Source organism: Ovis aries, chromosome 13 (assembly GCF_016772045.2).
Source record: "Ovis aries strain OAR_USU_Benz2616 breed Rambouillet chromosome 13, ARS-UI_Ramb_v3.0, whole genome shotgun sequence".
NCBI classification, from domain to species: domain Eukaryota; kingdom Metazoa; phylum Chordata; class Mammalia; order Artiodactyla; family Bovidae; genus Ovis; species Ovis aries.
Genome location: NC_056066.1, coordinates 69,733,543 through 69,747,549, shown reverse-complemented (window position 1 = coordinate 69,747,549; position 14,007 = coordinate 69,733,543). Strand labels below are relative to the sequence as shown.

The 14,007-nt window shown below is 39.5% G+C and overlaps 1 protein-coding gene across 1 annotated transcript in view; it reads right to left on the bottom strand.

The window, feature by feature from the left end:
• The window catches only part of TOP1 (DNA topoisomerase I), an 87,713-nt gene that overhangs the window by 25,920 nt on the left and 47,786 nt on the right, over positions 1–14,007 (bottom strand). Inside the window, exons 6-9 of the mRNA XM_027977194.3 lie at positions 13,137–13,232; positions 12,117–12,192; positions 8,744–8,850; positions 792–907 (exon numbers count right to left, since the gene is read on the bottom strand). Of these exons, the coding sequence (XP_027832995.1) occupies positions 792–907; positions 8,744–8,850; positions 12,117–12,192; positions 13,137–13,232 (395 nt within the window). The remainder of the gene's footprint in view (positions 1–791; positions 908–8,743; positions 8,851–12,116; positions 12,193–13,136; positions 13,233–14,007) is intronic.

Here is a 14,007-nt window from a genome sequence, read left to right as displayed (position 1 = left end):
AAAGCACATGAGAGTTTGAGGAATAATACTCTGGTTATTTCTGGAGAAAATCCTTGGAATGAGGGAAATCAGTTGAGTATTTCTGGAGAAAACCCTTGGAATAAGGGAAATAAGTTGAGAATTACCATCTGTATACTGCTTTACGCCAATAAGGGAGCATCAAGGACTACTCTCAAAATTTTCAACCCAAGGACAGAGGTCTAAGGGTGTTCTCAAAGAACTAGGCAGGATATTTCCTCAGAGCAGCTCATCACACTTGACTGCACAAAGGACAACTGCACAGTGTTATGCCATAGAGTGATAGACACCTACCAGCCCTACCTAGAGGTTGATGGCAGGCTAATTAATTAGTCCTCAACCAAGCACTAATTCTATTTCTAGCAGTGAGTAGCTTGTGAGCTTGCATTATATCACTAAAATAAAATACTACCATTGAAGTAAGTCTTTTCTAAGAACTCGAGTAGCTCCTTAGAAATGTCACTCAGATAAAAACATTCAGCTTGTGGACCAAGGGCTGGCTGCGACCTATGTAGCTGGACCTTTTTGAGACCACGACTCAAAGGGAAACAAGGGAGATAAGACAGCTCCTTTCTCACGGAATTTTTCCTGTACCAAATGAGGTTTTAAGGATTAATGCCTGATGGCCCTTTCCCGAAACCATACAATGACATGAGAACAAAGTGAAATAAACAAAAAGGATAATACAGAACAAGATGCTTCCCCACTTTCTATTCCTAAATAGAACATACTCTTTGCTTGGCCAAGAACTGGACAACCTTGGAACAACTCACCATCATAGTAAAACTTGACATTCTCTGGAAGAGGTTCATATGGTGGAGCGAATACAGGACCTTTATGTTCTAGGAATTTCCATTTGATGCCTTCAGGATAGCGTTCTTCTTCCCACCTTTAAAAGACAAAGTACAACCTCATTTAGTGATCACTTTACCTGATATTGAGATCATCACCGATTAAATACCAAAATAATTATCTGCTCAACTGATTGGTGCTCTGGAATGACTCTGGTTACCACATTCAAGATCTGCATCAAAAAACACTAGCATCCTTCACTTTGAAAAAACTAACGCTTACAACAAAGATGATGGATTACTCAGGTGAATGGAGGAAAACACATTTCAACAGTTTAGTTCAAAGAAATTGAGTATATGAGCTCATTATTTAGCAATGATCACAGCTGTTTTATCACAATGGTGTAAAAGTAAGCCACAATCGTGTACATGATGGAGACACTATTTTATACACTGATACAAAGGAAAAGGCCTCCTGGGAATGGAGATATTGGGTGAAGGTACAGGGAAAACCACCCTTTGAGAAAGTGGCAGTGGTGGTGCTTTAGTCACCAAGTCATGTCGGACCCGATGTGACCCCATGAACTGTAATCCACCAGGTTCCTCTGTCCGTGAGATTTCCCAGGCAGTGAAAGTTTGGAGTCCTAACTACTGGACTGCCAGGGAATTCCCAACTCCAGTGTTTTAAAATTAAGATTCCAGCTTTTTATAATTCCTCCTAATTCCATCATGTTCATCCGAAGGGCTCATGATAACTTAAGCATTTAAGCAAATTAAGAGATTCACTCAACACTAAACCTCAGTTTAAAGAGAAAGAACGTATCCTATGACACACACTGATATCACTGGATCAACAACTACTAGTACAGAAATAAAAATAACAGTCGCTGGCCTTTTGGCTCCCATCAACAGTTCATCAAAAAAGTTAGGAAAAACATGTACTTAATCACACTTAACCCCATCAACAAATTCCCCAGTTTCTAGATCTTTTCATGACGAATCATCTGTTTAGAATAAATATGGGATAAATGTTCCAACGGCTCAGCCTTAACACGAAAGTACACTCAACTCAAAGCAGAGTTGAAAACCTCTAAAGCTATGATGAGTAACAGTTAAAACTAGGGTCAGATTTCTCATTTTTTAAGGAATCTCCATACTGCCCTCCATAGTGGATATAGGAATATGGAATGCATATCTACTTGCATTCCCACCAAAAGTGCAACAGGGTTCCCTTTTCTCCACACCCTCTCCCGCGTTTATTGTTTGTAGATTTTTTGATGGCCATTCTGACCAGTATGAGGTGATACCTCACTGTAGTTTTGATTTTCATCTTTCTAATAATGAGCGACACTGAGCATCGTTTCATGTTTGTTGGCCATTTACAAGTCTTCTTTAGAAAAATGTCTGTTTAGGTCTTCTGCCCATTTTCTGATTGGGTTGTATATTTTTCTGGTATTGAGCTGCATGAGCTGCTTGTATATTCTGGAGGTTAATTCTTTGTCAGTTGTTTCAATTGTAATTATTTTCTCCCACTCTGAGGGATGTCGTTTCATCTTGTTGACTGTTTCCTTTGCTGTGCAAAAGCTTTTAAGTATTACTCAGCCATAGAAAGGAACTCATTGGAACGGGGAATCAACTTAGATGTCCACTGACAGATGAATGGAAAAAGTAGTTGTGGTACATACACACAATGAAATATTACTCAGCCATAAAAAGGAACAACATTTCAGTCAGTTCTAATGAGGTGGATGAACCTAGAGATTATTATACAGAATGAAGTAAGTCAGAAAGAGAAAGATAAATATATACTAACACATACAGGAATCTAGAAAGATGGTTCTGAAGAATTTATTTGCAGGGCAGCAATGGAGAAACAGACATAGAGAACAGACTTATGGCCATGGGGAGAGGGGAGCAGAGGGTGAGATGATGCATGGAGATAATAACATGGAAACTTATATTACCATATGTAAAACAGACAACAGGAATTCGCTGTATGTCTCAGGGAACTCAAAGAGGGGCTCTGTATCAACCTAGAGGGGTGGGGTCGGGAGGGAGATGGGAGAGAGGTTTAAGAGGGAGGGAATATACGTATACAAGGTCCAATGCTGTAAAGAGCAATACTGCATAGGAACCTGGAACGTCAGGTCCATGAATCAAGGCAAATTGGAAGTGGTCAAACGGGAGATGGCAAGAGTGCACGTCGACATTCTAGGAATCAGCAAACTAAAATGGACCGGAATGGGTGAATTTAACTCAGATGACCATTATACCTACTACTGTGGGCAGGAATCCCTTAGAAGAAATGGAGTAGCCATCATGGTCAACAAAAGAGTCCGAAATGCAGTACTTGGATGCAGTCTCAAAAACGACAGAATGATTCAATATCACAGTTATCCAAGTCTATGCCCCAACCAGTAATGCTGAAAAAGCTGAAGTTGAATGGTTCTATGAAGACCTACAAGACCTTTTAGAACTAACACCCAAAAAAGATGTCCTTTTCATTATAGGGGACTGGAATGCAAAAGTAGGAAGTCAAGAAACACCTGGAGTAACAGGCAAATTTGGCCTTGGAATATGGAATGAAGCAGGGCAATGGCTGATAAGAGTTTTGCCAAGAGAACGCACTGGTCATAGCAAACACCTCTTCCAACAACACAAGACTCTACACATGGACATCACCAGATGGTCAACACCGACATCAGATTGATTATATTCTTTGCAGCCAAAGATGGAGAAGCTCTATAGAGTCAGCAAAAACAAGACCAGGAGCTGACTGTGGCTCAGATCATGAACTCCTTATTGCCAAACTCAGACATAAATAGAAGAAAGTGGGGGAACCACTAGATCATTCATATATGACCTAAATCAAATCCCTTATGATTATACAGTGGAAGTGAGAAATAGATTTAAGGGACTAGATCTGATAGACAGAGCGCCTGATGAACTATGGACGGAGGTTCGTGACGTTGTACAGGAGACAGGGATCAAGACCATCCCCATGGAAAAGAAATGCAAAAAAGCAAAATGGCTGTCTGAGGAGGCCTTACAAGTAGCTGTGAAAAGAAGGGAAGTGAAAAGCAAAGGAGAAAAGGAAAGATATACCCATTTGAATGCAGAGTTCCAAAGAATAGCCAGGAGAGCTAAGAAAGCCTTCCTCTGTGGTCAATGAAAAGAAACAGAGGAAAACAACAGAATGGGAAAGACTAGAGATCTCTTCAAGAAAATTAGAGATACCAAGGGAACATTTCATGCAAAGATGGGCTCGATAAAGGACAGAAACGGTATGGACCTAACAGAAGCACAAGATATTAAGAAGAAGTGGCAAGAATACACAGAAGAACTGTACAAAAAAGATCTTCACAACCCGGATAATCACGATGGTGTGATCACTCACCTAGAGCAAGACATCCTGGAATGTGATGTCAAGTGGGCCTTAGAAAGCATCACTACAAACAAAGCTAGTGGAGGTGATGAATTCCAGTTGAGCTGTTTCAAATCCTGAAAGACGATACTGTGAAAGTGCTGCACTCAATATGCCAGCAAGTTTGGAAAACTCAGCAGTGGCCACAGGACTGGAAAAGGTCAGTTTTCATTCCAATCTCAAAGAAAGGCAATGCCAAAGAATGCTCAAACTACCACACAATTGCACTCATCTCACACGCTAGTAAAGTAAAGCTCAAAATTCTCCAAGCCAGGCTTCAGCAATACGTGAACTGTGAACTTCCTGATGTTCAAGCTGGTTTTAGAAAAGGCAGAGGAACCAGAGATCAAATTGCCAACATGCGCTGGATCATGGAAAAAGCAAGAGAGTTCCAGAAAAACATCTATTTCTGCTTTATTGACTATGCCAAAGCCTTTGACTGTGTGGATCACAAGAAACTGTGGAAAATTCTGAAAGAGATGGGAATACCAGACCATCTGACCTGCCTCCTGAGAAACCTATATGCAGGTCAGCAAGCAACAGTTAGAACTGGACATGGAAAAACAGACTGTTTCCAAGTAGGTAAAGGAGTACGTCAAGGCTGTATATTGTCACCCTGCTTATTTAACTTATATGCAGAGTACATCATGAGAAACGCTGGGCTGGATGAAGCACAAGCTAGAATCAAGATTGCCAGGAGAAATATCAATAACCTCAGATATGCAGATGACACCACCCTTATGGCAGAAAGTGAAGAGGAACTAAAAGGCCTCTTGATAAAAGTGAAAGAGGATAGTGAAAAAGTTGGCTTAAAGCTCAACATTCAGAAAACAAAGATCATGGCATCTGGTCCCATCACTTCATGGGAAATAGATGGGGAAACAGTGGAAGCAGTGGTCAGACTTCACTGTTTTGGGCTCCAAAATCACTGCAGATGGTGACTGCAGCCATGAAATTAAAAGACGCTTACTCCTTGGAAGGAAAAGTTATGACCAAACTAGATAGCATATTCAAAAGCAGAGATATTATTTTGCCAACAAGGTCTGTCTAGTCAAGGCTATGGTTTTTCCAGTAGTCATGTATGGATGTGAGTTGGACTGTGAAGAAAGCTGAGAGCCAAAGAATTGATGCTTTTGAACTGTGGTGCTGGAGAAGACTCTTGTGGGTCCCTTGGACTGCCAGGAGATCCAACCAGTCCATCCTAAAGGAGACCAGTCCTGGGTGTTCATTGGAAGGACTGATGCTGAAGCTGAAACTCCAATACTTTGGCCACGTCATGCAAAGAGTTGACTCATTGGAAAAGACTCTGATGCTGGGAGGGATTGGGGGCAGGAGGAGAAGGGGACGACAGAGGATGAGATGGCTAGATGGCATCACCGACTCGACGTACATGAGTTTGGGTGAACTCTGGAAGTTGGTGATGGACAGGGAGGCCTGGCATTCTGCAACTCATGGGGTCGCAAAGAGTCAGACATGACCGAGCGACTGAACTGAGCTGAACTGAACTGATGGCTGATTCATGTTTGACAGAAAACAACAAAATTCTATAAAGCAATTATCCTTCAATTAAAAAATGAATTTTTAAAAAATAAATTAAAAAATTTTTTTAAAAAGGTACTCATTTGACTCTGTTCGAATAAGGTGGATGAACCTACAGCCTATTATGCAGAGTGAAGGAAGTTAGAAAGAGAAAGACAAACATCGTTTACTAACACGTATGTATGGAATCTAGAAAGACGGTGGTGTTGTCTGCAAGGCAACAATTGATACACAGACATAGAGAATAGACTTCTGGACACAGCAGGGTAAGGAAAGGGTGGAACGAATTTAGAGAGTAGCATTGAAACATATACACTGCCATATATAAAATCAGATAGCCAGTGGAAATTTGCTGTATGACACAGGGAGCTCAAATCTGGTGCTAGAGGGGTGGGATGGGGAGGGAGGTTCCAGGAAGGAGGGTATGTGTTTGTACCAATGGCTGATTCATGTTGATATATGGCAGAAGACAACACAATATTGTAAAGCAATTATCCTCCAATGAAAAATAAATTCTGAAAAAGAATGGGGGGCTGGGTTTAAGAAGTTTTTATGACTGAGCCTCAGCATACTGCCACCACCTGTACCACTGTTTCTAGAGAAGAAACACGGCACAGTGAAGAAACCCGCAGGGATCCTGACCATTTTCCCATCCCCACAATCACCAAGGAGAGGGGGTAAAGGCTCACAGCTGGCTGTATGTGTGGTGGGATGAACAAGTCTTCTTTTGCCCTGAAGCAAAAGACCTGTACGTTTGCCAAACTGGTAAACGGTGTAACTCTTGTAGTGAGACAGCAAAAGGAGTACTAAAAATGAGAGCATCTGCCACTTAAGTTCCCTGACTAGGCTGTCAGGGACAGTCACTGAGGACTGGACCACCGACTTCAGAGTCTAGGAAGCAAGCCTACAGTGGCAGCAAGAAAACACAAGCAATCAGTAAGAGGCCAATCATTCCTGTTATCCACCTTTAAAAACTTACAGTGGTACGTTCAAGCATTGTGCTTAAGAATGTGCACAATTTAACAACTACACTTGAGAAACACATGCACTGGAGACTGCAGCAAAGACTGCTCAGCCCCAAACCTACCATCTTCAGTGATTCCACTTAAACCAAAACAAGAATGAAAACCATAGGTCACAGTCTCTCAGAATTAACATGTGTTAACAGTGATAAGAATTTCAACCACAGAGCCAAAATTAGGCTATTAGACCCCTCAAGGATACTTATTTTCACACACACAAGGCTGGACCAGAACAAAAGTATATCTGCCTCCAGGCCCAAAAAGAGCCAGGGCTCCAAAGGAAGGGGGAGACAGCACGTGATGACAAAGAAATGAACTTGTTCACTCAACAAACTTACTGAGCACCCAACCACAGAACCCAGAGAGATATAACAGATGATGAATCACTAACTCACCACTCCCAATAACAGCCCCTGACTTATATAATAATTTCATCTCATCTTAAAAAGAATTTTTTTATTAGAGGTCATAAAAACCTTTCAATATCCTATCACTAAAAACTTCGATTAGTTTCAAAGGAAAAAGAAATAAAAATGAGAAAAATGAAAACACACGTTCTTTAGTTTTCCGACCCCAGGGAAGCCCAGATTGCCTTTGCTCTGTATTTTTCCTTTTCTGCACTTCATTTCACCATGTAGGTCACACCAACAATGCTGATCATACAACTGTGCTGAGCTTTCCTGTCACTGCAGCTCTGCTCCTCTCAGCCACCTCCCTGGTCATGGATGTTTCCTCATTCCTCAGAGGGACTGGCAAGATCACTGCTCTCTATTACAAAAGCCACAGAGTAAATGCATACCAGTGGGTCTGGAACTCTACATACCAAACTACAAACAGTGGTTCCCTCAAAGCTAGAAAAGAAAAATGGGAATGGGAGAAAGAAGGAAAGGGAACTGTCATTTTTTCTTAACTCATATACCTCTGAATCACTGGAATTTTTTCACCATAAATACAAATCATGTATAATATAGATGTAGTAGCTAAAATTTTAAGAAAAGCCAGTATTAAAGATACAGATTTATTTCAAAACTCTAAACACCTAGAAGTAATCTGTTACTGCTAAACTGTCCTCGATTGAAGATAGTCTTCACTGTCTGAATCTTCATTTCCCATACTGAAGAATGCCTGTTTTCACATATTTTGATACTTATTAATTGTTCCTAACCTGAGAGATGTTAAACAAAAGGATGTATTATTTATTATTTTTCTTTGCATCTTTCTTTTCTACTTGTGAGGTTGATCATATTTTAAGATGCTTGCTATGTATTTTCTTTAATGAATTGTCTTTTCCTCATTTTTCTATCAGACTGTTCCTTTCACTACTTGTTTTAAAAGACAGTAAACTACAGAAATCCTATGTGTGTATGGAAACATGTATATGAATAAAGCTGCATTTAAAATGAGAGGAAAAAGATGTATTAGTCTATAAATCACATTGGGGAAATTACCTAATTTGTTTAAAAAAAAAAAAAAAACCTCCACAAGAAAACCTGGGTGGATAATTTTATAACTATAGGATAATAAAGACCTTTATAACAAAACATAAGGAAAATATCTGTAAATCTGATAAATCAAAATTCAAATCTTCTACATGGCAAATACACTCATGTCATTAAAAAAAAAAGAAGAAGAAAGAAAAGAAAACAACCCTAAGGGAAAATGTTTGCAATACAATGGGCTAGGGTTCCTAACACGAAAAAAATAGCTCCTCTACAGCTCACTCTGTTCAATAGAGTGGGACCCAGTTTTCAGATCCAGTAGGGAAAGAGCTAGTTAATGGTCTTACCAGGACCTGCAAGACTTATTTCAGAATGTTAGCCCAGAGATTCGTTCAAGTACTTCCCTCCTCCCCAAAATATCAGGCTATTAACTTTACTAACTCAACATTCTTGTTTCATTAGGTTGTAGAATCAAAGAGCTACCATTTTAACCCAGGGCTGAGATATTACCATTTCCATTTCTGCTCTTCTTCCTTCTTCGGCTTCTTTTTCTTGCTATCTGGCTCAGGAACTTTTTTATCTTTATCTTTATTCTTGGTTTTTTTCAATTTACCATCCTACAAAGAAACATGGTGAGAGAGCACTTAACTAAGGACCAATCACACTTCTCAAAGTAGTTCTGGGGGCCCATTAGGGAGAAAAACTGGAATCATGGGATATTAAAACTGGAGAGGTTCTTAAGTCTAATATTCAATGAGGTAAATGAATAAAAATTTACTGGTACTTTTTTCTAAGGCAGTATTTCCTAAAACTCCCAGACATGTGATTATCTGAGGAAGCAGTTAAAAACACTCATTCTGCAAGGGAAGAGCCTAGGGAATTGTTTTTTTGTTTTAGCCTCACTGGAGTTTGGAACAGCACTGCTAGAGGGAGAATAAGCCCAGTGTACTATCCTCACTTATTTTAAAATCTACGCATCTTTAAACCTCTTGTAATACCATCAAATAATGGGCACAGAGATTTTTTTATGTATTAAATACACAATTTGGTAGGAAACTTCTGACCAAGTCTTGGGGGGAATACTTTATTAGTGCCACTTGCATACACAAAATCAGGAAGTAGTAAGCAAGTACTTGGGAAGTACTACAACAATGACCGATTCCTACCATAGTACTTCTTTGAACTGTAACCTGAGATGAGCTGTCACCGTGGCACAGAAAAAGAACAAACACATACCAATATAAAAATGTCAACACACACACATACACAGATAAAAAAAAACCAGGTGAGGGAGTCCTGCTTATAGAATCTGAACTCTGCCGAAGAATATTTTCCTTTGTCCTAACTATTCAATATAATTTAAGCTTTTATTCAGCAAGATTTGTATAGTTTTGAAAGGTGGCTTGAGTCATCTTAAAATCAGTTACAGAATGACAGAACTTGAAAGAACTTTGTAGACAGTTTGGTTTGACCTCTTCCAGTTACAGACAAGGAAACTCTGAGACAGATGTTTTGTCACTTGGTCAAGGTCAAAAAGCTGCTACTGACCATGATGAGAGCCCAAGTTTACCAGAAAAATAACAATGTGACTCATGGGAATGACTGAAATATATAAACATTCTAGGAATATGTGGTAGGATGGCAATCAAGATAAACTCAGGGAAAGAAAATGACCTTTGATGTAGAAAGAAGGGGAAAGACTACAGTACTACACATATTTTGAAACAGAATTAGAGAATATAAATGTGTAAGTATGTCTGGGAGGAGAAAATACTAGAGGATCGCATGAATTCAGATAATGTTTGCTGTTTAGGCTGAAACACCCCACAGGAAAGGGTAATGCTTTTCAGTTAAGACATTCTCTGAACAGCTTCTGACAGGCATTCAGATGGTTCCATCAGGAAACTACTGGCTCCATCATATGTTCTCAAGCCTCAAAATGAGATTATCAGTCACTAAGGGACTACAGAACAATTCCCAGAAATGAAAAATTCCATGGCCAGCAGAGAAGTTTAATGATTTCTCTTGCCATCTGTGGTCCCTACCACAGTAAGACTGAGTCTTGATTCAGTCTTTCAGCCTGCTTTTTTTCCTGCCCCTATAGGGAGATGTTTTGCTAAGATAATTAAATAAACGAAGTTAAGCATTCTTTTCCCAAATGGCTTTAACAGTTATTACTAATCTCTTCGAAATGCAGAGAAAGGTATTATTATATAAATGCAACCTAAGCATAAAGGCAATAGAGAACACATAGAAAGCTGAAGTTTTAGTGAATTTCTTATTGACTAGTCTGTACTAACAGTCTACATGAGAGTGGAGTGACTATCATAATCACTACTCAACATTTCATGCTCGGTTCCTTGAGGTGTCTCTCATAAACCTGAACTTGTGTCTAGAGCAGGTTAGTTGTCAGAAAAACTACAATTCCCTAAATCCAGGCCCTGATCTCTCACCTACTCATTCATGTTTCATATGATTTCATTCGACACTCCTCCTCCCTCCTTGTGAAATTAAAGGATCAGCAAAGTCCCACAGGAAAGAGGACATGGCATCTAGTGTGTGGGCTTTAGAATCAACCCACGTGGGATCAAATTCCAGTTTTACCACTTAGTACCTGTGTGGCCTCAGGCAAAAGATTTCCCTCGCCATACCTCAGTTTCTGCATGTGTAAAATGGAGATAACAACAACAATACTTCCTCTAAGGGCTGTTGTAAGGATTAAATGAAATGACAGCTATAAAGCATGAAGAAGAGTGCCTGGCACACAGTAGGCACATTTAATTTGATTGGCAAGGGGTGGGGTGTGTGCACTGCTCATGGAATCTCAGTTCCCTGACCAGGGATTGAACCCAGGTCATGGCAGTGAAAGTTAAGAATCTTAATCACTAGGCTACCAGGGAACTCCCCAAATCTGAATTATCAATCCTGCTACTACTATAATATAGCTTTCACTCTTAAAGACTCACTGCCCCTTACGATCACTATCTTTACTGATGATACTTCCATGTGGACTTTACATTTGTGAATCCATTTTGCCCAAGACAATGGCTAACCTCAAATAAAGGATGAAAGCTAAGAACTCACTCAACCACTTCTTCCCTTAGGAGTGCAAGATGAAGTCCCCTATGAATTTCTGACATCTTTTTCTGAATTAATTGCCCACACTCTTTAGTACAAGTTATCGAAAGTGTCAAAAGAAGTAACCATACTACTATATTTAAATCTACCACAAGCATCAAATAAAATGCTTAGAAAAGTACTTGAATTGAAACTGAGATTTTAAGGAAAGCTATAAGGTAGAAGATGAAGAAAAGAGGAACACAGCACATGTTACAAAATCCCCTGAAACATGGAAGAATCTAGTGTGAAAAAGAAACAAAGGCGGTCTGTGAGGCTGGAACTAGGTAAATTGAAGAGGCATAAGACCCAGGGAGCAGCTGCGGTCAGGAACTGGGATTTCAACCTATGTCCGAGCAACACCCATTAAAGGACTTTAAATAGGGAGAGTTACCCAAAATGAGTGACGGGCAAGCTCTGCTAGATTTAAAAAAAAAAAAATGCTGAAAAACATTCCTAGGGAAAACTCTTCCTGGTTTTAAGCCAGAAAAAGATTTCTTGCTAGTATTTCTTTCTGTATGTATGAAGATGGTGTAGTTTCTCTAAGAACATGTCAGGTGGCAGCACAGCTACGAGTGGACACCCAGGAAGCTAATACCTTAAAACTAACAGTGCCATAGCCACTGTAGCACACGTAAGTTTTCCCAGTGTTTCCTCTACAACAGAGCAATAAACTCCTAAAAGCCATTTGCCTTTGAAAGTTATTTTATCAAAAAATTTCCTATTCCAAATTCAAGTCCCAAAGGGCCTAAGTCTCTTTACTAACCTCTTCTTCCTCTAGTTTTCGTTTCTTCTCTTTCTTGATATCTTCTGTTTTAATTTTCTTAGGTTTAAAATCAGCACTAGAAAGGGGAACATGAATATGCAGTTAACACAACTGTGACTCAGTACTTCTCACCAGTAGGATTAGGACTTCCAAACTCTTCTTGGCGGCCTCCAAGGCAGGCGTGGTTGCTATTATTCTTGGCTGGGCATTCTACAGTCAAGAACAGGAATGGAGAAAGTAAAGAACGCCAGACCAAGGACCAATAGTTATAACCCTATGCAGAACAAAACAAACAGCTTCATACTGCATGCAGGCCCGGAAGGGAGGTGGAGCAGAGGTATAAGTACAGAAACAGAGAGTACTAGAAGGTGGAAATCTGGGTGACCAACACACAGTGCAACAATGGCTACCACAAAGTAATAACTGGACGGGGAAGGGGAAGAGAGAAATTCTTTATGAATTCTAAATGCACACAAATGAGCTAAGTATTTCCCTCCTCCCCTTCCAACTACTTTCTACCATAAATCCTTTGTAGATTCCCAAAACATAATAAATTTCACAAGGCTGAAAATAATGAAAAGGATTTAACCTCACTGACTGAACCTAAGAGGTATATATAAGCCTCAAAATACGTGTTTTAAGTAAGAGCAATTTTATTACTTCTATGCATGGAAACTTCACTAAGAAGGTATTAACGGGCACAGATTCTAGGAAAAACTGCTTTAACAATAAAAACTTTTCTGTGGGAGGTGATGACACACTTAAAGTAACTTAATAATTTAAATATTTTTCATGAATTCTGGATTATTTGAAATTCCAACAATAAACATACATTACCTTATTAATAAGAAAAAATGTAAGAAAAGTATAAATACAACATTCAAAGAGAAATCAGTCACCCAGTCTATTAATCACAAATTCCTAAAGAGTAAAACTCAACTAATGCAGAAGGTTCTGTGTACTATTTTCCTAACAACTCCTTTTTGTTTTCAAAACTCAAAAGTAGTAAGAAATACTCACTCATCCTCATCCCGAGGTCTCTTTAATGGCTTTATATCCTCTTTAGGAGAAGCAAAATAGCCATCATCTTCAGGTTCATCTTTAATCCGTGGTGGACTGAAGAGAAAAAAAAATTTGTTAGCCAGTGAGTGTTGGAAAATCTACATTACAAAAGTAATGCAAAATTGGGAGAAGCAGCTTAACAGAAGGATAAATGACATACATGTGTACATATTAAAAAGTTCTCCGTGAGCACTTTTTTTCTCATTTAATTCTCACCGCAACAGATGAAGAGGTGAGATCAAGATCAGGGATCAGAGCCCCTCATTCTCAGTCAGTATCCATGGCCTCTTGGTTGTCTTTGCCAACACAATCCACATCACAGTAGGAACAAACCTAAGCTGTTTCTTCCCCTTATCTGAGGGATCTACTGTGTATCTGACCCTACAAGTGATCTGAGTGGATTATTCTAGTGCTCCAAAGCTAAAATATAGCTTTCACCAAAAAAGGAATAAAAATATATTCCCCAAACTTGAGGCTCAGAACAAAAAAACTGAAGTTATTCTAAGCCAAATCTATTCACTGTTCAACTTCCTCCTTCGGTTTACTTTATACACAGAAGAGTACCTTGTCCTATTTTTGCTAGCATTTTGCCTTCTCAATATAAAAAGATGATTCTGTTAGATGACTATGTTGAACTAAAAAAGAGGAGAGAACAAGTTAAAACACCAAAGGGGCCAGCCACCACCACAGCCTGAGGTGTTTCCAGGCCTGGCACATATTGTCAGAACCTCACTGCTCACAGCCAGAAGCATCCACAAGGCTAACTCACTCAGCACAGGAAATGGCCTCCAGACACAAAGAAAGTCACCTCATCTCTAAGGGGGCCAAA